The sequence below is a fragment of the Chiloscyllium plagiosum genome, unplaced genomic scaffold (genome assembly GCF_037043375.1).
Source record: "Chiloscyllium plagiosum isolate Xiang-an unplaced genomic scaffold, Cpla_swu_hap1 HiC_scaffold_1, whole genome shotgun sequence".
Lineage (NCBI taxonomy): Eukaryota > Metazoa > Chordata > Chondrichthyes > Orectolobiformes > Hemiscylliidae > Chiloscyllium > Chiloscyllium plagiosum.
The window spans coordinates 77244223-77269411 of NW_028270139.1; the positions used below are offsets into that span (position 1 = coordinate 77244223).

Consider the following 25189-nt stretch of genomic DNA (forward strand, 5'->3'; position numbering starts at 1 on the left):
AGGTGTTGGAAAAGCATATCGGATCAGGCAGCATCTAAGTAGCAGGAGAATCAACATTTCAAGTATAAGCCCTTCATCAGGAACGTTGGGGGGTAGGGGTTAAATGGGGCAGAGAGATAAATAGGAGGGTGGGCGTTGAGCTGGGGGTAAGGTAACTGCGAAGGTAATAGGTAAATGCAGGTGGGGATGACGGTGATAGGTCGGAAGGGAGGGTGGAGCGGATAGGTGGAGAGAAAGATGGACAGGTGGGACAGCTCAGGACAGCGGTGCCGAGTTGGAGGGTTGGATCTAGGTTGAGGTGCGGGGAGGGAAGATGAGGAAACTGGTGAAATCGATGTTGATGCCCTGTGGTTGGAGGGTCACAAGGCTGAAGATGAGGCGTTCTTCCTCCAGGCTTCATGTGGGTTGGATTTGGCGGAGGAGGAAGCCCAAGACTTGTATGCCCTTGCGGGATTGGGAGGGGGAGTTAAAATGTTCAGCCAAAGGGCAGTGGGGCTGTTTGGTGCGTGTATCCCAGAGATGTTCCCTGAAACATTCTGCAAGTAGGTGTCCTGTCTCCCTGATATAGAGGAGGCCACATCGAGAGCAACGGACACAGTAGATGAGGTATTTGGACATGCAATAAAATCTCTGCTGGATGTGGAAAGCCCCTTTGGGGCCTTGGATGGAGGTGAGGGGGGAGGTGTGGGTGCAGGTTTTACACCTCTCATGGTAGCAAGAGAAGGTGCTGGGAGTGGAGGGTGGGTTGGTGGGTGGCGTGGACCTAACGAGGGAATGGTCTCTGCAGAATGCCAATAGAAGTGGGGAAGGAAATATATCTCTGGCGGTGGGGTCTGATTGTAGGTGGCAGAAATGGCAGACGTTAATGTGCTGTGTCCGAGATTAGTAGGGTAGAAGGTGAGGACTGGTGGGGCGGGGGTGGGGGGGGGGGGGGGAGGCATTCTATCATTGTTGCAGTTGAAGGGGTGAGTTTCAAGGGCAGAGGTGCGGGAAGTGGAAGAAATGCACTGGAGGGCACTGTTGATCACATGGGAAGGGATAGAAACTATAAGTAAGTCTCTCAACCTATAAGGTTCTTGTGTCACAGTGATAGTGTCCATACTTCTGGGCCAGAGGTTCAGTTTCAAGTCCCACATCTCCCAGACATGTGTCTGTTTGAACAGATTGATCAAAAGTATCAATATTCTCAACCGATGTCAAACCTTGAAACTGGCATCCAAGGTCACCAGAAGCTGTTAGCCAATCAAGGCATAAAGGGGCCTAAGAAAATGCCTGCCAAAGTCTACTCCTCAAGGGATCCAACAGCAAGAAGTTTCATACTCCTGCCAACAGCTGGGTGTTTCAGGGAGATGTTTTAGAGGCAAGAGCAGCAGTTGGCTTTTAGAGGTTATTCCCCCAATCCCAACTGTTCCACCACTTCCTCTCAGCTCAGCAGACAGGTTGCTCTAGTTTCATAGTTGCCAGGTAGCAACCTTTCCTGCTCATCAGAGAGACAGGTAATTAGAGAGGCGATACTTTGAGGCCTCTAGTGGCTGCTAATTAACCACTTAAGGACCCTAATTGGTGGCAGGTCAAGATGAGTGCCCAGAATTTAATCAATGATGTGGTAAGAAGGGGTTGAGAGTCTCACGAAGGCCAGCTCCCTCTGATTATTCCCCCGATTACCAAGTCCCACCTCCAGGGAGAGGAAAATTGCTCCCCTCATCTTCAAGTAATGACACAACCTGATTAAGTTCATACATTTTGTCTCCCTGTCATTAGATTTGATACATGAGAGACAACGTTTCAAGCTGTGTAGAAAATAAACAGTCGACTTGCCACTAGAAACTGTAGAATAATATACAAATAATTTTAATTTGCCAGTCTTAATTTTTGTTCTTTTTTTCCCTGGTGGAGGATCTTGCCGGCAAGGATAACAATTCCCTTCCTTTGCTGCCCTCAGAAGGTGATACTAGTGCTAGTACTGCTGCAGCAGTTTTAATGCAACTGAATGACTTTCTAGGTTAAGGAAAAGTCAATCATATTGGTGTGAGATTGGAGTCATATATTGTTCAAACTGAGTAAGAGTGCAGCTTTTCCCTAAGCTTGGTAGTGAACTGGATTGGATTTTATGATAACTTGCCTGGATAGATGCATCTCTAATAACACTCAAGAAGCTTGATACCATCCAAGACAAAGCAAATTGCTTGATTGGCACCACATCCACAAACATCTACTCCCTCCACCACAGACATTCAGTAACAGCAGTGCGTAATATCAACAAGATGCATTGCAGAAATTCGCCAAAGATTCTTAGACAGCACCTTCCAAACCCAAGATCATTTCCATCTAGAAGGATAAGGGCAGCAGATACATGGGAGCACCCTCCAAGACATTCACCATCCTGATTTAGAAATATATAATTGTTCCTTCATTGTCGCTCCATCAAAATCCTGGAATTGCCTCACTAACAGCATTGTGGGTCAACCTACAGCACATGGACTGCAGCAGTTCAAGAAGGCAGCTCACTGCCACCTTCTCGAAGGGGAAAGGTAATTGATGCTGGTCAGCCAGTGACACCAATATCCCACAAATGAATTTTAAAAAAGCAAACAGCTTTTCATATCTTTTACAACTCGCCTGGTCAGCGTTGTCCACAACTCATGGGTGAATAAAAGTAAACTGAATTTAAACCCTCAGAAAGCTATAATGTGATTTGAGTTCATGCTGTCTGGACTTTCAGACCCATGAGATTTTGAGTATATGTCTGAGACAGCAAAGGAGAAAGTTGTTCAACATAATGTCCTCACTAGCCTATGTTGTCCAGTTTTCACCACAGAAGAGGGATGCACTGAGGACACAGGATTGCTAGGCTCACAGTTTGATGTCTCCATCAAGTTGCTGTATCTCAAAACACTTACTCAGGATGAACTAACAACTGCAGATTTTATGATACATTGGTTTATTTTGATTTGGAGATGCCGGTGTTGGACTGGAGTGTACAAAATTAAAAATCACACAACATCCGGCAAGCTGCCCGGTTTTCAGGACAACTCCCTACAACCCTGTCACGGTAGGCGCTGCAAGACATGTCAGAGTGTGGACATGGACACCACCATTACACGTGGGAACACCTCCCACCATGTACGTGGTGACTCAGCCAACGTTGTCTATCTTATACATTGCATCAAGGATGCCCTGAGGCATGATACATTGGGGAAACTGAGCAAAGGCTATGGCAATGGATGAATGGGCACTGCACAACAATCAACAAACAGGAATATTGCCTCCCAGTTGGGGAACACTTCAGCGGTCCAGGACATTCGACCTCAGACCTTCGGATGACCATCCTCCAAGGTGGACTTCGGGACAGGCAGCAGAGAAAAGTGGCCTAGCAGAGGCTCCATATCCATAGGGAGGGCCTGAACCAGGACCTAGGGTTCATGTCACATTACAGGTGACCACCATTGCACTATACACACACAGACTCACACACACACTCCTATGCTGTGGTTCTGTTCACCGAGCTGGAAGTTTTTGTTGCAAACGTTTCGTCCCCTGGCTAGGCGACATCATCAGTGCTTGGGAGCCTCCTGCGAAGCGCTTCTTTGATGTTTCCTCCGGTGTTTATAGTGGTCTGTCCCTGCCGCTTCCGGTTGTCAGTTTCAGCTGTCCGCTGTAGTGGTTGGTATATTGGGTCCAGGTCAATGTGTTTGTTGATGGAGTTTGTGGATGAATGCCATGCCTCTAGGAATTCCCTGGCTGTTCTCTGTCTGGCTTGCCCTATGATAGTAGTGTTGTGTCTGTCTGGCTTGCCCTATGATAGTAGTCCCAGAAGCGGCAGGGACAGACCACTATAAACACCGGAGGAAACATCAAAGAAGCGCTTCGCAGGAGGCTCCCAAGCACTGATGATATCGCCTAGCCAGGGGACGAAACGTTTGCAACAAAAACTTCCAGCTCGGCGAACAGAACCACAGCAACGAGCACCCGAGCTACAAATCTTCGCACAAACTTTGAACACTCCTATACACACACATACACACGGACACACATTTACACAGACACGCACACAGACACACACACACACCCTTGCAGACACACACACTCCCACACTCACACAGGCATCCTCTCAGAGACTTAGACCACTCTACACTCATGCACACACATATACACTCTCTCTCACAGACACTCACAACCCCCCACTCCAGACACACACACACACTCCCACGCTCACACATGCACCCCCTCACAGACTTAAGACACTCACTACACACACATATATACACTCTCTCTCACACACACAACCCCCAACCAGACAGACACACACACAGACAGACACAAAGACCCACATGCACACATATATTTTGTGGGGTGAAGTTGTACTTGCAGAGTTACATTGTACTTTGCTCAAAAACTGCATGAATTTATGTAAAACTCCATTATCTCACTTTTAGATTAGAATCAATCTAAACATCATGGCATAGACAGAGAACACAGGGGGCTAACACCTTCGACATATTGTCTAGCTAACACCAATTGTTACAGTTAACCTGAGAATGCAACTTTTAAAAAAAGGTTTTGTGATTTACACATGAAAGAAGTGAAACTATCATGTATTCGAACAGATGAAAGACTCAACAAACAATCAAGTTATTTTTCAATGTATAATTTCAGTTACATCACACTGTAATTTTTTGCTATTAATTCGGTGCCTTACAATTGTGTCCTCCACAATCACCTGATGAAGGAGTGGTGCTCCGAAAGCTAGTGCTTCCAATTAAACCTGTTGGACTATAACCTGGTGTTGTGTGATTTTTAACTTTGGTTTATTTTAGCATCGAGTGGTGATGTTACTAGTATTGGATTAGTGTTCCAGAGGCCCAGGCTAATGGCCTGGACAATTGAGTTCAAGTTCCACACAGCTGATGATAAAATTTGAATCCAATTAATAAATCTAGAATTAAAATTTCGTCTAATGGGGACTATGAAACCATTGTCCATTGTTGTAAAAACCTACCTGTTTACAAATATTCTTGAGGGAAGGAAATCTGTGACCTTACCTGGTTTGACCTACATGTGACTCCAGATCCACAGCAACGTGATTGACTCTTGAATGCTCTCTAAAATAGTCGAACAAGCTGACAGTTGCATAAAGCCACTGTACTATGTGAGAAAGGAATGAAACTAGATGGAGCACCGAGCATTGACCCAGGTATTGCAAACAGCAATGGCAAACTCAACACTATTGACCCTACAAACACCTCTTACTAAAGTTTGGGAGCTTATGCTAAAATTGGAAGAGCTGTCTCTCACACTAGTCAAGTAGAAGCCTGAGAAAGTCATACTTACAGAATCATACAGGTAATGCTTCAGGCCTTGCCAGTACTATTCCTGGCTATTTCATTTACCACCACACGAACAGAGGTGGACTCCTCGGATGCTGCCTGACCTGCTGTGCTTTTCCAGCACTACTCTAATTTAGACTCTGGTTTCCAGCATCTGCAGTCCTTGTTTTTACCATCAGAGGTGGACATATAGTGATATTCAGTCGAAACTCTGCAGTCCTGTCACATGCAGCCATCAATGGGGATGAAAAATCAAGCGCAATCAATTGGAGGAGGAGCTCCACAATGCCTCAATCCTTAATGATTGGGGACGCAAGCGCCTTAGTGCAAAAAGATATGGCTAAAGCATTGACATCCATCTTCAGTCAGAAATGCCAACTGGATGGTCCATCTCAGCCTCCTGTGGAGGTTCCCAATATTGCAGATTTCCGTATTCAGTCAGTTCAAGCTGAGGAGAGAGCCCAGGATAACAGTGGCCCAAATACTGTTGAGGGACTTGAAGGACTCCATACAATTTAGCTTTCAATTTAGGGAGCATCACCTTGGTATCTAACAGGTTTTACTGTAACATGTGGTTCAGTAAGGTTGCATTTAAAATTATACTGACATCATAATGATAATATAGGGCAAAGAAATGAGTCAAGCTTCCGAGAAAGAGTAATCTTTAAATTGCCATATAGCAGCCAAAGTAGTGAAAAATCTTACTTGAATTTTAACACTTGTTACGTCTGTTTCACACTCTACAAAGAGAGTTGAAATTCAAGCACGTTTCAACCTATACTGTACATAATCTAAACTTAAACAAAATATTGAGCAGAAAGTTACATAAATGATACCACTAACAGTTTTGTTCTTCGTGAAATTGTGAATGTTGAAGAGCAGTTCCTTGTCAAGATTCAACTGTCTTGTCAGGTGATACGTCACCCATTTTGTTACCTTGGCCTTTTGAATGTACCTGGAAAACAAAAAAAAATTTCACCAAGTTACAGATATTGCTGATATTTGGATAACTTTATTACGATAATATCTATATATTTCAGACCATAAGACCATAAGAAATAAAAACAGGAGTAGGTCATTCAGCCCGTCAATTTAGCTCTGCCATTCAAAAGGATCATGGCTGATCTGACATTCCTCACTTCGACTTACCTGCCTTTTTCCGAAAACCTTTGATTCCCCAACAAATCAAGAATCTATCACAACATATACACCAGGAGTCTACCTCCATAGCTGTCTTTGGCAAGGAGTTCCAAAGACTCACAGCTCTCTGAGAAAAGAAATTCCTCCTCATCTCAGTCTTAAATTGGCACCCATAATTCTGAGACTATGCTCTCTGGTCCTGGACTTGCCTATGAAGGGGAACATCTTTTCAACATTTACCCTGTCAAGCCCTTTATGAATCCTGTATGTTTCTGTGAGGTCACCTCTCATTCTTCTAAACTCCAATCAGTAAAGACCTAACCTCGTTAATCTTTGCTCATAAAACAATCCGTCCACATCAAGGACCATCCTAGTGAACCTTCTCTGAACCATTTCCAATGAAATTTTATCTTTTCTTGAATAAGGCTCCCACAACTTCTCACAGTACGGGTAGTTCTGCTATAATGCACATTTTGTCATTGCGAATTTGAATAACGCTATTGATGAATTGTGGACACTGTTTCTAAAACATGAACATTTAAACTGTGTATTGGTTATAACATTAGTTAAACATTAGTTGAAATGGTGCTGCTATTACGCAATTTTCTTATAACATGGGATTGCATGAGAACAGAACCAACGCATTATAGCAGAGCTAATTGTACTCCACAGCACCTTGTACAGTTGTAGTATAACTTTCTTACCTGATACTCCAATCCCCTTGAAATAAGGGCCAATATTCCATTTGCCTTCCTGATTTCCTGCTACACTCAGGTGCTAGCTTTCTGTGTTCCATGCGCAAGTACCTCCAAGTCCCTTTGCATTGCAGCTTTAAGCAGTTTGTTTTCCATTTAAATATTACTCTGTTCTTCTGTTCTCCCTTCTAAAATGTACAACTTCCATTTTATATTATATTCCATTTGCTCACTTTTTAGGCTAATCGTCTTATAGTTACCCACTTTTTGAATGTTTCACAAATTTGTATCATCCTAGCGGAGGGGCCATGTTAATCCTCTCTGTATCTTTCGAGTTTTAGTAAATGTGCTGCTAAAGTTCCTGTCTTTTTGAGCAGCAGCGTCACATTAGCAGTTTTTCAATTCTCTGGTACTTCTCCAGAATCCAAGATTTTTTTGGAAAATTACAGTCAATACATTCACTGTCTTCATATCTACCTTTTTCACAATCCTAGAATGCAAGCCTTCAGGGCCAAGGGACTTAACTGCCTTTACCCACCATTAGTTTGTCTAATCCAGCTTCTCTAGTGGTGGTACTCAATCTCTCCCTTTGTTCTTTACTATTAATGGAGTGTTCAAAATATCTTCTACCTTAAAAACTGATGTATAATATCAGTTAACTCTTCTGTTATTTTCTTGTTCCCATAACTGTCTCTCCAGATTCATTTTGTAAAGGGTCTGTGTTCACTTTGACCTTCCCTTTCATTTTTATATATTTAAAGAGGTTCTTATTGCCAGTTTTGATATTCTTTGTCAGTTTGCACTTGCAGTTTATTTTCTTTCTTTTTAATATCTTTTTGGTCCTCCTTTGCAGGATTCTGAATTTATCTCAGTCTTCTTAGCTGTCATAATGCTACTATTATAGTGAGGTTTTTATAAGTCAACTGTAGCTGAGCTCAAACTGAACATAATGGACAGAATGGTCAGATGGGGGCAGCACAGTGGTTCAGTGGTTAGCACTGCTGCCTCACAGTGCCAGGGACCCAGGTTTGATTCCAGCCTGGGGCGACTGTCTATGTGGAGTTTGCATGTTCTCCCTGTGTCTCTGTGGGTTTCCTCCGGGTGCTCTTGTATCTTCCCACAGTCCAATGATATGCAGGTTAGGTGCATTGGCTGTGCTAAATTGCCCATAGTGTGCAGGTTTGGGGCATTAGTCAGGGTAAATAAATATTGGAAATGGTATATGGGTGGGTAATGTTTCGGAGGGTTGGTGTAGACTTGTTGGGATGAAGGGCCTGTTTCCACATTGTGGATTTTATGAGAACCTTAACCATCAAGGTAAGATGGGTTTGGATCTAGGCAGGGAGTTCAATCCCCTAAAAGAGACATGGGATCAAGATTTGCAGCAACAATGGATGCGATGGACAAGTGGTCTGAGGTGCATTTGTTTTAATGCAAGAAGTGTAGTCAGTAAGACAGATAAACTTACAGCTTGGATTAGTACCTGGGAGTAAGATGTTATTGCTATTACTGAGACTTAGTTGAGGAAAGGGCAAGATTGGCAACTAAATATCCCAGGATATAGATGCTTGAGGTGGGATAGAGAGGGAGGTAAAAGGGGTGGAGGAGCTGCATTACTGGCCAGAGACAAGATCATAGCAGTGCTCAAAAGGGCACAATGGAGGACTCGAGCAGTGAGGCAATATGGGCTGAGCTCAGAAATAGGAAGGGTGCGGTAACAATGTTGGGGCTGCACTACAGGCCTTTCAACAGCGAGCGTGAGAGGTACAAATATGTAAACAGATTATGTAAAGATGTAGGAGCAACAGAATGGTAGTAATGTGGGAGATTTTAATTTTCCCAACATTAACCGGGATTCACCTATGTTCAAGATTTAGAAGGAGCAGAATTTGTAAGGAGTATCTAGAAGTGTTTTATAGAGCAGTGTGTAAACAGTCCATCTCGGGAAGGGGCCATACTGCATCTGGTGTTGGGGAATAAGCCTGGCCAGGTTGCTGAAGTTTCAGTCAGGAGTTACTTCGGGAATAGTGATCACAATTCCAAAAATTTTCAAATACTAATGGAAAAAGACAAGAGTGGTCCTAAAGGAAGAGTGCTAAATTGGGTGAAGGCCAACAATAGCAAAATTGGGCATGAGATAGGGAATATGGATTGGGAGCAGCTGTTTGAGGGTAAATCTATATTTGATATGTGGGCGGTTTTTAAAGGGTGGTTGATTAGAGTGTAGGACAGGCATGCCCCTGTGAAAATGAGGAATAGAAATGGAAATATTAGGGAACCATGGATTGTGAGATTTGCTAAGAGGGAAAAGGAAGTACACATAAGGTCTAGGCAACTGAAAACAGATGAAGCATTGGAAGAATATTGGGAAAGCAGCATGGTTTTGTACAGGGAAGGTCATGTCTTACCATATTAATAGAATTCTTTGAGGAAATGACAAAGTTGTTTGAAGGGCTGTGGATGCCATATTCATGGACTTCACTAAGGTATTTGATAAGGTTCCTCATCGCAGGCTGATGGAGGAAGTGAAGTCGCATGGGGTCCAGGGTGTACCAGCTAGATGGATAGAGAACTGGCTGGTCAACAGGGGACAGGGAGTAGTAGTGGAAGGGAGTTTCTCAAAATGGAGAACTGTGACCAGTGGTGTTCCGCAGGGATCTGTGCTGGGACCACTAGTGTTTGTGATATACATAAATGATCTGGAGGAAGGTATAGGTGGTCTGATTAACAAGTTTGCAAATGACATTAAGATTGGTGGAGGAGCAGGTAGTGAAGGAGACTGTCAGAGAATGCAGCAGAACATAGATAGATTGGAGCGTTGGGTGGAGAAATGGCAGATGGAGTTCAATCTTGGCAAATGCGAAATGATACATTTTGGAAGATCCAATTCTAGAGTGAACAATACGATAAATGGAAAAGCCCTGGAAAAAATTGATGTCCGAGAGATCTGAGTGTTCAGGTCCATTGTATCCTGAAGGTGGCAACACAGATTAATAGAGTGGTCATGAAGGCATACTGCTTACTTTCCTTCATTGGACGGAATATTGAGTACAAAAGTTGGCAGGTCATGTTACTTTTGCATAGGGCTTTAGTTCGGCCACATTTGGAATACTGCATCTTGTTCTGATCGTCACATTATCGAAAGGATGTGGATGCTTTGGAGAGGGTGCAGAGGAGGTTCAGCAGGAATTTGCCTGGCATGGAGGGTACTAGCTATGAAGAGAGGTTGAGTAGATTAGGATCATTTTCATTAGAAAGACGGAAGTTTGAGGTCTACAAAATAATGAGAGGTATAGACATGGAGGATAGCAAGAAGTTTTTTCCCTGAGTGGGGGATTCAGTTACTAGGGGTCATGAGTTCAAGGTCAGAGGGGAAAAGTTTGAGGGAGATATGCATGGAAAGTTCCTTATGCAGAGGGTGGTGTATGTCTGGAATGCATGGGACGTGGGAGAAACAGGCACGATAGCATCATTTAAGATGTATCTTCACAGATACATGAATGAGCAGGGAGCAGAGTGATACAGATTGTGGAAAATAGGTGACAGGTTTAGATAGAGGATTTGGATCGGCGCAGGCTTGGAGGGCCAAATGCCTGTACCTGCACTGTAATATGCTTTGTTCTTTATTCTTTGTTCTAAGATTATCACATACACATCCACTTTCCATTGGGGCAGGTTTGCAAGCCCTGTAGAAATGTTAAATAAGTAATTGTGATATGCAGCTGGGTCATTGATTGCTGCTTTAATGAATCATTCTGGCTTCAACATCCAGCAAAACTATTCCTGAGCTATCCACAGCTCACCAGGATCAACAAGTAAATATTGAGATGAGCTTCTTGTGAATCTTGAAGGCTGGAAAGCTTTTAATCAGTAAAAGTGAAGAGCTCCTGTCATGTTGAAGGGAGTGACTGTTGTTCACAACCCTTCTGAGAGCAGGCTTCACTGCTTAACACGGGGGTTTCCAAATGCTTGAGAGTCAGTTCTTTGGTCTTGTATGTTATTCATCTTCAGCTACGTTTCCCTCGTATCTGCCTTTATTGCAGCATGGAGCAGTTTATAGAGCTCTGTTCTGTACTTTTGTTAGGAACAAGAGGGACAGTAACATCAGGGGTACAAAGAGAAGCAGAAACACCAGCTGCTTTCCCTCAGTTATGCACTATCCAAGAGTTCAGAGAAGATGGATACTGATATTCAGTTCCAAGGAGGTGTTATACAGGGCCTACAGGCAGAAGATCAGCCTTTCTGACCTGTATCAGCACAAGTGCCTCACGAGTTTCAGACTCTATCAGCAATTTGGAACCTCCTGGAACTAGACCCTCTATCTACAATAGTTGTCATGTGTTTGTCACTCGAGCCACCCCTGTCACCACCACCCCCTCAAATGTTTGTATAGCACACCTGTGAGACATATGTTTGAGAGAATGACACAATGAGGGTAAGTTTTGACTGTCCAGAATTTTGACTGTGGGAGAGAAGAATGAGACTTGAGCAGAGCCGTGCAGGAAAATGCAGGGAAGTCAGAGTATGGGACTTGGTACTTGCAAGTGTAATACTACTCACCTTTCCCAACCTTCTGTGCTCCTGCATCCTATTGATGTACAACTCAGGTGTTGGAATGTTTAGGAATCCTTCTTTTGACAGATTTAATCTGTCATCCTGCCCATCCTCTCTGATAGGACGGGAAACCCAGAAACAGGATGCCATCAAATGCGTTAGAGCCACAATAAAACTTGCTGTGGATTCCAAGGGTTCTCAAATCACTAAAAGCCCCATAATTTCAGCTTTAGTTTCAAAATGCTCCCCAAGAGGTCAACATATTAAAGTCGTAGGTTTTTGTACCTCCCTAAAGGGTTAAAATAATATTTAAAGTATATATAGTATAAATCAATTTTGTCTTGTTCAGCACATTGGGCATTTAGGAGTTATCTGATCAGCAGTACATTTGGAGTTTTTAGCAGTCTAGCCAAGATTAATCTGTGAGGCTTGTAATATTAATGGTGCCACTATAAGGTAGTACTTCAAAGAAATTAATGGCTACAACATAACTGGTTATTGATCACATCAAAAAAGTAGCATTCGATAAAAATAAAAATTAATTGTATCAGATATAATCATCACTGCAATCATGTCAAATTGTTTATATTAAAGCATGGTATTCAGTTTCATAAACAAAAAAAATGACAATTTAGTGAATTATTTTATAAATATGACTAAAATTTCAGCAGATTTTCTCATATTATCTGACTAACTTCAATGGAAGATAATTAAACAGAAACTATTACATTGGCTCCAAAAGAGAGAATGCTGGAAAATCTCAGCAGGTCTGGCAGCATCTGTAAGGAGAGAAAAGAGCTGATGTTTTGAGTCTAACTGACCCTTTGTCAAAGGGTCAGTTAGACTCGAAACGTCAGCTCTTTTCTCTCCTTACAGATGCTGCCAGACCTGCTGAGATTTTCCAGCATTTTCTCTTTTGGTTTCAGATTCCAGCATCTGCAGTAATTTGCTTTTATCTATTACATTGGCTGTTTAACAAGAACAGAAATTGCTGGAGAAATTCAGCAGGTCTGGCAGCATCTGTGGATAGAGAAACAGAGTTAACATTTCAAGTTTGGTATGACTCTTCTTCCTACAATATCTGAGCCAGCTCTTTAAGAGAGCCCTGCAGTTAGCTCCAGTCCACAACTAAATTGGACAAATCTTTCAAAGGGCTGGCACAGGCATGGAACAAATTAATTTCTTCTGCACTGTTGGAATATATTTTGACGACAACATCTTTGTTAGTGCAGCAGCTTCCTGAGTACTGAACCCCAATTTCAATCTGATTAATGTGCTCAAGTGTCTGGAAAGGGACTACAACTCATGACATTCTGAAACCTACTGAGCCATAGCTGACCCCAATACAAACAGCTATTTCAATTACCATTTCTATGGTTGGTAATCCATTCTTTTAGAACGTTTTTACAATATAGAAATGTATAAAAGCAATTGCACAGCTTGAAGGTACACAATGTATAATGGTTTTAGTTGAAATAGTAAAGAAATGTCAAATTTAATGTTGATCTATGCATCTTGTTTTGTTTATGTCACAACTGTTTTGGACCAGGCCAGATCCCCTCAAAACATTTTAAGAAGGTAGCCCAGATCCTAACTTATTTAGTTGTTTTAGTCAGACGTAAGGTGGATATTTCAGGAGTGATGTAGCTGGTCAAACCACTCAGTTTTAAACAAAACAGAATTTATTTACAGATATTAAATGAAACATAACAAAAGAGAACAGAATACAGAAAAAACTTAACCTATCTAAAACCCAGCTGAATATTGCAACTTAATGTTGCTGTTCCAATTTTTGGCAATATCCCCATAAACACATCCCTTGGCATAAAAAGATAAATTGAAACGCAGGTTCTTATAGGAGAGGTGTTAGCGAGAGAGAAAGGATCAGCCAGGGATCATTTGCTGAAGCATTCAACCTCTTTCCATTGCAGCTATTTCTCTAGGTAAAAACAATGACTGCAGATGCTGGAAACCAGATTCTGGATTACTGGTGCTGGAAGAGCACAGCAGTTCAGGCAGCATCCGAGGAGCAGTAAAACCGACGTTTCGGGCAAAAGCCCTTCATCAGGAATAAAGGCAGAGAGCCTGAAGGGTGGAGAGATAAGCTAAAGGAGGGTGGGGGTGGGGAGAAAGTAGCATAAAGTACAATAGGTGAGTGGGGGAGGGGATGAAGGTGATAGGTCAGGGAGGAGGGTGGAGTGGGTAGGTGGAAAAGAAGATAGGCAGGTAGGACAAGTCATGGGGACAGTGCTGAGCTGGAAGTTTGGAACTCGGGTGAGGTGGGGGAAGGGGAAATGAGGAAACTGTTGAAGTCCACATTGATGCCCTGGGGTTGAAGTGTTCCGAGGCGGAAGATGAGGCGTTCTTCCTCCAGGAATCTGGTGGTGAGGGAGCAGTGGTGAAGGAGGCCCAGGACCTCCATGTCCTCGGCAGAGTGGGAGGGGGAGTTGAAATGTTGGGCCACGGGGCGGTTTGGTTGATTGGTGCAAGTGTCCCGGAGATGTTCCCTAAAGTGCTCTGCTAGGAGGCGTCCAGTCTCCCCAATGTAGAGGAGACCACATCGGGAGCAATGGATACAATAAATGATATTGGAGGATGTGCAGATGTGCAGGTCTCTAGGTGCCTAGCTAAAACAAAACCAAACCAGAAAAATCCCTGAACTGGGAGAACTGGCTACTCACCTTTCATTGTACACTGCCAACAGCAAAGGTACCAGCACTAAACCCTGTAGAACTCCATAAGAAACAGACTCTAGTCACAGAAACATCTCTCAACCATCACCTTCTGCTTCCTTCCTAATTAGTCTTGGAACCAATATGCCACTTTGCCTTAGATCCTATTGAATACTTCCTTGACCAGTCTGCCATAAGGGCCCTTGTCAAAAGTCTTGTTAAAGTTCATATGGCCCACATTACCCTCATCAATAAGCCTGGCTACCTCCTCAAAACATTTGACCAAATTTGCTAAATGCAACCTTCCCTTAACAAATCCATGCTGACGATCCCTGATTAATCTGTGTCTGTCCTAGTGCAAAAATATTTTGCCCCTCAGAATTATTCCTAATAACTTTTCCACCACTGAATGGCCTGTGATTTCCAAGTCTAACTCTTCTTGTCTCTTTTAATAATGCAACAACTTTAGGAGGTCTCCAGTCATAGAGTCATAGAGATGTACAGCATGGAAACAGACCCTTCAGTCCAACCCGTCCATGCCGACCAGATATCCCAACCCAATCTAGTCCCACCTGCCAGCACCCGGCCCATATCCCTCTAAACCCTTCCTATTCATATACCCATCCAAACTCCTTTTAAATGTTGCAATTGTACCAGCCTCCATCACTTCCTCTGGCAGCTCATTCCATACACGTACCACCCTCTGTGTGAAAATGTTGCCCCTTAGGTCCCTTTTATATCTTTTGCCTCTCACCCTAAACCTATGCCCTCTAGTTCTGGACTCCCCGACCCCACGGAAAAGACTTTGCCTATTTACCCTATCCATGTCCCTCATAATTTTGTAAACCTCTATAAGGTCACCCCTCAGTCTCCGACTCTCCAGGGAAAACAGACCCAGCCTGTTCAGCCTCTCCCTGTAGCTCAAATCCTCCAACCCTGGCAACATCCTTGTAGATCTTTTCTGAACCCTTTCAAGATTCACAACATCTTTCCGATAGGAAAGAGACCAGAATTGCAAGCAATATCCCAACAGTGGCCTAACAATGATCTATGCAGCAACATGACCTCCCAACTCCTGCACTCAATACTCTGACCAATAAAGGAAAGCATACCAAAAGCTTTCTTCACTATCCTGTCTACCTGCGACTCCACTTTCAAGGAGCTATGAACCTGCATTCCCACATCCAAATCATTTATGTGAATGACAAAAAGTAGAGGACCCAGCACCGATCCTTGTGGCACTCCACTGGTCACAGGCTTCCAGTCTGAAAAACAACCCTCTACCACCACCCCCTGTCTTCTACTTTTGAGCCAGTTCTGTATCCAAATAGCTAGTTCTCCCTGTATTCCATGAGATCTAACCTTGCTTATCAGTCTCCCATGGGGAACCTTGTCGAACGCGAAGTCCATATAGGTCACATCTACCACTCTGCCCTCATCAATCCTCCTTGTTACTTCTTCAAAAAACTCAACTCAACTGTGGCCCAAGAGGATTTGAAAATTACTGGCAGAGCAGGTAGCCTAACTACTTATTGTCACAATGTGAAAACGTTTGGGAAGCTCTGTTCTATGCAGATAAACACCAGGTTTTTATGTTGGAGTGGTGAAAATTATAAACACATCTAAGACCAGCTTTGAAGAAGGGCAGAAATCCCAGAGGGTTGTGGAAACAAGTTCCAGAGTCATAGAGACATAGAAATATGGAAATAGACCCTTCAGTCCAACCCGTCCATGCCGACCTGATATCCCAACCTAATCTGATCCCACCTGCCAGCACCCAGCCCATATCTCTCCAAACCCTTCCTATTTATATACACATCCGGGTGTCTTTGAACTGTTGCAATTGTACCAGCCTCCACCACTTCCTCTGGCAGCTCATTCCATGCACTATGCCATCCCACAGAATTTCAGCTTTTCCAGAGTTACCGTGACAATTCCATCCACCTTCCCATACATCAAATAAGTTTCAGAAATGACAGCCAGACTACAAAGACCCCTCGGAATCCTAATAGCACACAAACCCACCAACACTCTCAAACAAAAACTAACAAACTTAAAAGACCCAGTTCAACCCATGGACAAAACCAACGTCATCTACAAAATTCCATGCAAGGACTGCCACAAACACTACGTAGGACAAACAGGAAGAAAGTTAGCCACCAGGATACACGAACACCAGCTAGCCACAAAAAGACACGACCCTCTCTCCCTCGTAGCCCTACACACAGATGAAAAAAGCCATCATTTCGACTGGGACAACACATCTATCCTGGGACAGGCTAAACAAAGACATGCCAGAGAATTCCGAGAGGCCTGGCACTCCAACCACAACGCCATAAACAAACACATAGATCTAGATGCCATCTATTAACCCCTCAGAAAACAAACAGAAAATGACATCACCACAAACCCCAGGAACCCCATCCAGGAGAAAGATATAAATAGAAAGCAGAAGACAACAGCTTCGCTTCACTTGGAGGTCGCCACTGATGATGTTACCTAGCCAGGTAACGAAACGTCTGGATATCAAACCTACAGCTCAGCGAACAAACCTACACCCTGAATCAGCTGTGATGATTTGTACTATTTATCAGCTGAATTTGTGGTTTTTGTAAATTTGTGCTGTGTAAGTATAATGCAGTTGATTGGATGACATAAGGGTGGTGAACAGCAAGGGCAAACTAAAGTGTTATGTCAAAGTTCATTAAGGGCAAGAGACAAGTATCTTTCTAAGCAGGCAAGCAGGTCTTAATGAGTTAATTGAACAAACATGGAAAACATGACTCATTTATCTTGTTTGCCAGTGGTCAAACTGATCATTTACTGGAAATGGGATAGTGTCAAAACTTCACACGTAAAGCTTCTTTACTTGGAAAGCGCATAAAAGGTTCACCTCACAACAAAACCTTAACTAGCTTGGGGAGGCTAATTGATCAACAACTAGAAGCTGAGACCAAGTAGGCAGATCAAAGTAGGTCTGATCTTCCAGTAGGTCTGCAAAAGAGGGTTTACTTATGATCGTAAGCATTGCATGGGTAATATTTTTGCAGTACCTTTTGAAGCGTACTTTGATTTAATAAAGAATATTGGGTGTATCCCATTGGGAGAACTGCCTTGGGTTATTGATAACCAGAATAAACCTGATTGTCCAGGAAAGGTGGGAATAAAACCCCACAACCCCATTACCATTTTCGTAAGTTTCCTCTGCATGGTCTCAAAAGCCTTGACATCTTCCTTAATGTATGGTATTCAGAATTAGTCACAATACACTAATTTGACTCGAGTCAGTGCATTATCATATTCTAGCATGCAAAAGCCTTCCTTTTGTATTTTATGCTTCCAGTTATAGAATCATGGGTTTCATATGTCTTTTCAACTGACCCAGTACTTTGTATTATCTAAATTTCAGTTAGATCACAATCCTACTAAACCTGTTATATAGGCTGTGGCTGTGTTAAAAATGTTGGTTCTTATATAAGGAACTGAAAGCAATACAGCTGGCACACCTCAGTGATACTACTGACTGCACTTGCTCCAGATTACATTGAGATCAGCAACAATAGGGCATGTAAAGGCATGCTTGGGCATTTGCACAGTGCTCCGCCCCTTTTATAGTTTGCTTTTAATTTTAAAAGTGCGCATGCAGAAACAATACATTTGGCATAGCATTAGAAGGTGTCAAATTTAAGAAATGCCAAGGACGTAGAGTAAATTGTTGTCATGGTGATGGCTTGACTATTAAAAACTACGCGCAGTTGTTGAAATAAGGATCTGAAAGTATACTGAATGCTACACACAAAGTTGAACAATACATATAACTGCAGTAAGAAGCAGTCTCCATTAAAGCTTTGTTAATCTTTGTCTAAAATCCTAAATCTGTAATTTCAAGTGTGTTATTTATATCTGAGGTAGGATCCTGGCAATGGGCAAACAAAAAATACAAAGGTAAATACAAAGTAATTTCAGATTGTGTTACGACTTTCTAAAGTCAATACATCTGCACTCGAGAGAATGAAGCTGTCTAATCTGATGGGTGATGCCAGTACCATCAACATGAAACAGAAACAGGTCTGGAGGATTTTGAAGAACACACTGATAGTTTCAGTTTTTTTTTGGACAGGGTCACAGTGGCACAGAAAGCAAAGTCTCAGCCCTTGTTGCTGTTCATTGTGGATGTTTAATGAGAAAAACTTTTAAGATATGGTGGAAAAAGGAAATTATGAACGTGTGGTGGAAAATTTGAAGGACCTTTATGTGGTAATGCCAAATTCCACATTCCAAATTATTGCTCTCCTTCAGATGAGACAGAAAGAGAAGAAACAATGACTCAGTTTGTGACTTGCTTGAGCCAGGCATTGGATGGATACAATTATATTGTGATTGATCTGAATAGTCAAATAATGGATCAGGTGATTCAGCATTGCTGGTCAGATACATGGAGGCATAAGCTGCTGGAAGGAAAAGGCAAACTAATGTTATATGATACTCTGAATGTAGCAACAGCATTGAAAGCAGTAGATGGACAATTTTATAGTCAAAACATGTGGTGCTGGAAAAAGTACAACCGGTCAGATAGCATCCTAGGAGCATAAGGTCTTCATCAGGAATGTGGGGGAGGCCCAAAGGGGGCTGAGAAATAAATGGGAGGGGGTGGTGGGGCCCAGGGGGAAGGTAGCTGGGAATATGATAGGTAGATAAAGGTGGGGGGGTGATGCTGATAGGTCAGAGCAGAGGGTGGAGCGGATAGGTGGGAAGGAAGATAGACAGGTTGGACAGTTCAAGAGGCATTGCCAAGTTGGAAGATTGGATCTGGGATAAGGTGGGGGGAGGGGAGATGAGGAAACTGATGAAATCAACATTGATCCCCTGTGGTTGGAGGGTCCCAAGGTGGAAGATTAGGCGTTCTTCCTCCAGGCATCAGGTGGTCAGAATCTGACAACAGATGAGGCCCAGGACTTGCATGTCCTTGGCAAAGTGGGAGGGGGAGTTGAAGTGTTCAGCCACAGAGCGATGGGGTTGTTTAGTGTGTGTGTCCCACACATGTTCTCTGAAACATCCTGCAAGTTAACATCCTGTCTCCCCAATGTAGAGGAGACCACATCGAGAGCAATAGACACAGTAGATAACATGTGTGGAGGTGCAGGAAGATCTCTGCTGGATGTGGAAAGATCCTTTGGGGCCTTAGATGGAGGTGAGGGAGGAGGTGTTGGCACAGGTTTTACACCTCTTGTGGTGGCAAGGGAAGGTGCCAAGATTGGAGGGTGGGTTGTTGGGGGGCATGGACCTAACAAGGGAGTCCTGGAGGGAATGGTCTTTGCTGGTGGGGTCTGTTTATAGATGGCGGAAATGACGGAGGATGAAGCATTGTATTTGAAAGTCAGTGGAATGAAAGGTGAGGACCAAAGGTTTCTGTCCTTGTTGCAATTGTAGGGTTGGTGTTCAAGGGCGGAAGTGCGGGAAGTGAAGGAGATGCACTGGAGGGCATCAGTGACCACATGGGAGGGGAAATTGCGGTCCTTGAAGAAGGAGACCATCTGGTATGCCCTCCAGCGCATCTCCTGTACTTCCTGCACGTCCGCCCTTGAACCCCACCCCTACAATTGCAACAAGGACAGAAACTTCCCTAGTTCTCACCTTGCACCCCACCAACCTCCGGATACGATGCATCATCTCTGCCATTTCCACCACCTGCAAACAGACCCCACCACCAGGGATATATTTCCCTCCCCAACCCTATCTGCATTCCACAGAGGCCATTCCCACCGTGACTCCCTTGTTAGGTCCATGCCCCCACCAACCCACCCTTGCCACAGCAAGAGGTCTAAAACCTGCACCCATACCTCCCCCTTCATCTCCATCCAAGGCCCCCAAGGATCCTTCCACATCTGGCAGAGATTTACCTGCACTTCTACACACATCATCTGTTGTGTCCGTTGCTCCCGATGTGGTCTCCTCTACATTGGCGAGACACGATGCCAACTTGCAGAATGTTTCAGAGAACATCACTGGGACACATGCACTAAACAACCCCACCAACCTGTGGCCAAGCACTTCAAATCCCCTTCCCACTCTGCCAAGGACTTGCAAGTCCTCGACCTCCTCCATCGCCAGATTCTAGCCATCCCACACCTGCAGGAAGAACGCTTCATCTTCCGCCTTGGGACACTTCAACCACATGGGATCAATGTTGATTTCATCATTTTCCTCTTCTCCACTGCTGCCATCTTATCCCAAGTCCAACCCTCTATCTCGGTACTGCTCTCTTGAACTGTCCTATCTGTCCATCTTCTTTCCCACTTATCCACTCTAACCTCTGCTCTGACCTGTTACCATCAACCCCCCATCTTCAACTACTATCACGTACCTATCCCAGCCCCACCCCTTCCCATTTTTCTCTCAGCCCCCTTGGGTCTCCCCATTGTTCCTGATGAAGAGCTTATGCTCGAAACGTTGACTGTCCTGCTCCTTGGATGCTGCCTGACTGGCTGTGCCAGCCAGACACTTTTTGATTATGATCTCCAGCATCTGCTGTCCTCACTTTCTCCTGGGCAATTTCATAGCGTGGAGATTGGTCCCATCCCTGCTTCGGCACAACAAAGCTGAGGTTTAACCAAGAGGCATAATGGAACCCAGATTCATGTAAATTTAAAACAGCAGAGGTCAGAGACAGAGAGATTGCTTCAAGTGTGGCAACAGTAGACACTATGAAAAAGATCCCTGCCATGGAAGAGTTATGCACAAGTTTTGAGAACAAAGACTATTTCCCCAAGGTGCGCAGAAACAAAGCTGAACAGAGACGGAGGCCTAGTAAGTCAGATAAAGGAAAGTGAGATGGGAGAGAGGTGGGGCTGGGGGGAAGTAGGTATGTGATAGCAGTTGAAGGTGGGGGGTGATGGTGACAGGTCAGAGATTAAACCGTGGGATGAGTTGAAGTAGATACAGGGAGTGAAGACACAAATAGCAATCTTGTTTTTCCTGGTTGTCACCATTAACGGAAAAATGCCGGTAGTCATTAGTGATGTCGAAGTGAGCATTATTATCATGTTAGGATCCCAGCTGATATGAAACCTGGCTTATTTAATCTTATTTAATTTTTGCAGTTGATTACCATGGTGGTTGGTCACTAAGCATATTTACATGAGGCTGCCAATGTTCTAAAACACAAAAAAAATTTGTTCCACACAAAAAAGCAGATAGATATGAAACAACAGTTCAGAAAAAGTCTTAACATAAATAGCAAAATAGAATTTCAATGTACTTCCCAGCAATGTCATTTTCAGGTACTCGATCTCAGAAATTCTCTCTAAACTCCTTAATTTTTACTTAACTGAATTTGTATTGAATGAATAGAACTTGTTGACCATTAAACTGAAGAATGATCAAACATACAGATCATCACTCTATAAAAAAGCAAAATCATTTATGCAGTTTTGTGGCAGTTGATGCTCTGCCCAGAGCAATGACAACTAGACAGATTGAAGAACTGTCAAAATCCAGAATTTGAAATAACACAGAATCCATGTTGGAAATTGGCGAAAGATGTGCATCACTGTCTGAGGTGAATCATACACATTTAGGTGGTGTGTTTTCAGAGGCAACAGACTTATGGTGTCACAGAATCTCAGATCCAGACTGTTGGTGCTAGTTCATAAGAGTCACATGGGAGTGATTTGCAAGGAGCAAAGCTTACATATTTAATATAATCATGACTGATCATGCAATCGCAATATCTTGTTCATGCTTTCTCCCTATACACCTTGATCCCTTCAGCTGCAAGGACAAAGTCCTTGAATTTATCTAATGAACTGGTCCCAACAGCTTCCTGTGGGAGACAATTCCAGAGGTTCACAACTCTGAGTGAAGAAATTCTTCCTCATCTCAGTCTTGAATGGCTTATCCATTATTCTTAGACGGTAGCTCCTAGTTCCTAACATCAGGGACATTCTTCCTGTGTCTGGCCTGTCCACACGCATAAGGATTTTATATGTTTCTATGAGATATCCCCATTCTTCTAATTTCTAGAATGTTCAAGCCCAGATTATCCAGCCTTTCATCACATGTCAGTCCTGCCATCCTGGAACCAAAATATGATAGTCAGAAATGAAGAAAGATATACAATGGTTTGTCAAAACATGTCATGGATCTCAACTTGTCAGCAGACCCAGTCCACCCCCAGAACCAGTATGCAGCATATCATCATCAGCTGGATCATAGGAGGATATAGCATTGAGTCATAGAGTCATACAGCATGGAAACAGACCTTCAGTCCAACCAATCCACACCGACCATGTTCCCAAACTAAACTAGTCCCACCTGCCTGCGCTTGGCCCATACCCCTCCAAACCTTTCCTATTCAATACTTATCCAAATGTCTTTTAAACATTGTAACTGTAGCTGCGTCCATTATTTTCTCTGGCAGTTCATTCCACACAAGAACCACACCATGTAAAAAAGGTTGCCCCTCATGTTCTCAATCTTTCTCCTCTCACTTTAAAAATTTGCCCCATAATTTTGAAATCCCCCACCCCAGGGAAAAGGTGGGGGATTTCAGTCATTCACCTTAATCTATACCTCTCTTGATTTAAAACCTCAATGAAGGTCACCACTCACTTCTTATGCTCCAGTGAAAAAAACAATTCAAACTTCCAGTCTATTTTTAAGTCTCAGATCCTCCATTCCCAGCAACATCCAAGTGAACTTTTTCTGAACCCTCTGCAGTTTGATAATAACAAGTCGATCAGAACTGCCCACAATACTCCACAAGAGGCCTTACTAATGTCCTGTACAGCTCAACATGATATCCCAACTCTTACACTCAAAAGGTCTCAACAATGAAAGCAAACATGCGAAACATCTGCTTAACAACCCTATCTACTTATGACACAAATTTCAAAGAATTATGTTCCTGATCTCCTAGGTTTCTGTTCTACAACACTACCCAAGACACTAAGATTAATTGTATAAGTCCTGACCTTGTCTGTATTACAAAAATGCAATACCTCATTTATCCAAATTAAACTCCATCGGCCACACCTCAGCCCATTGACTCAATTGATCAAAACCTCTTTGTAATTTTTGATAATCTTCTTCATCTTAGATTCATCTCTAACAGTGGTAATGGACAGGTGTTAACTATTTTAGCCACTATTATGAATATGTAGCAATGACATCTACAATGGCAGAGAAAGCAGTATTTGCATTGTCTGAACTATTCACAAAACTTGATCTATTGTCAGCAGACCCAGTCCACCAGAATCAATAAGCAACATATTATCATCAGCTGGACCATTGGAGGATATAGTATTGAGTCATTGAGTCACACAGCATGGAAACAGACCTTCAGGCCAACCAGTCCACACTGACCATGTTTCTAAACTAAACTAGTCCAACCTGCCTGCGCTGTATGGGAAGAGGAACAGCAAAACCAACATTAGAGAAACAGATGAGAATTGCTCAGACAGAGGGCATAGACTAAAAGGAGGTGTTGTTGACCATATATAGAGCAACTCCATACATTATGACAGGAAAGAGCCCTGCTGAGTTGTTCATTGGACACAAAACAAGCTCTAAAATTTCAACTTAGTGACAATGTTGAACAGGAGATTTGAGATCATAATGCTGAAGAGGAGAAAGTGAGGTCTGCAGATGCTGGAGATCAAAGTTGAAACTTTATTGCTGGAACAGCACAGCAGGTCAGGCAGCATCCAGGGAACAGGAGATTCGACGTTTCGGGCACAGGCTGAAGAAGGGCCTGTGCCCGAAACGTCGAATCTCCTGTTCCCTGGATGCTGCCTGACCTGCTGTGCTGTTCCAGCAATAAAGTTTCAATCATAATGCTGAAAACAAGCTTGTCCAAAATTTTACACAGACTACTGAACGGAGCTTAGACAGTCTGATGTGAGGCCACGTGATGAAGTAATGTTGGGACACTAAAAGCTGAGTAAGATAGACACACTATTTTACCCCAGTAAGTTCATTATTATCATATGAAATACTGTGTAGTCACCTGAAAGAGTACTGAACGACAGAAATTCTTTGTGTCAAATTGTATCATGATGACAAAGACACAACACAACAGATGAATGAGATGCAAGAGCTGAGATAAAGCTGACATTGAGTGATCGAAAAATACAAGTTAGTGATGCTAATGGCAGGCAGACAGCTTCCTAATAGGAGAAAAATTCATCTGCTCTATAATGGTTTCCAAGGCTTGGGCCAAGTGCTGGAAAATGAGATTAGTGCATTCAGACCTATGTTGACCAGTGATGACACAGTCGATGGAATAGCTTCCTTCTGTGCCATAAATGCTTATGAGTCTAAGAAATGGTGAGATTTTCTAATCCTGATAGGATGACCAGAGTTCCAAACAAGCAGACCATAGCAGAAAATGAGACCACCAAAGGATTATGAAGATTTTGTGTTGTGATTATGGTCAAAACAAAAAGGTTGTGCAGAAGAAAGTGGAACGCTGAATATAAGATTGAAACTATGATTCACAAGGATGTTGATGGGACTGGAGAGTTTGAGCTATAAAGGGACTTTTTTCTTGGCGCATCCGAGGCTAAGAGGTTTACAAAATCATGAAGATCATGGATAGGATGAATCGCCAATGTCTTTTTCCAAGGATGGGGATATCCTAAACTACATAGGACATAGGGTTAAGGTGTGAGTGGAAAGATTTAAACAGGATCCAAGGAGCAACCTTTTCATGCAAAGAGTTATGCAAGTATGGAATGAGCTGCCAAAGGTGGGTGATGGAGGCAAATACCATTGCAACATTTCAAAAGGACCTGAATGGGTT

The 25189-nt window shown here is 43.1% G+C and overlaps 1 protein-coding gene and 1 pseudogene across 1 annotated transcript in view; both read right to left on the bottom strand.

Moving 5' to 3' along the window:
• Positions 1–25189, bottom strand: part of LOC148152146 (uncharacterized) — a 173984-nt gene that overhangs the window by 135832 nt on the left and 12963 nt on the right. The window contains exon 3 of the mRNA XM_087991054.1: positions 6171–6282. Coding sequence (XP_087847180.1) covers positions 6171–6282 — 112 coding nt within the window. The remainder of the gene's footprint in view (positions 1–6170; positions 6283–25189) is intronic.
• On the bottom strand, positions 7423–7523 carry LOC122555991 (U6 spliceosomal RNA; annotated as a pseudogene).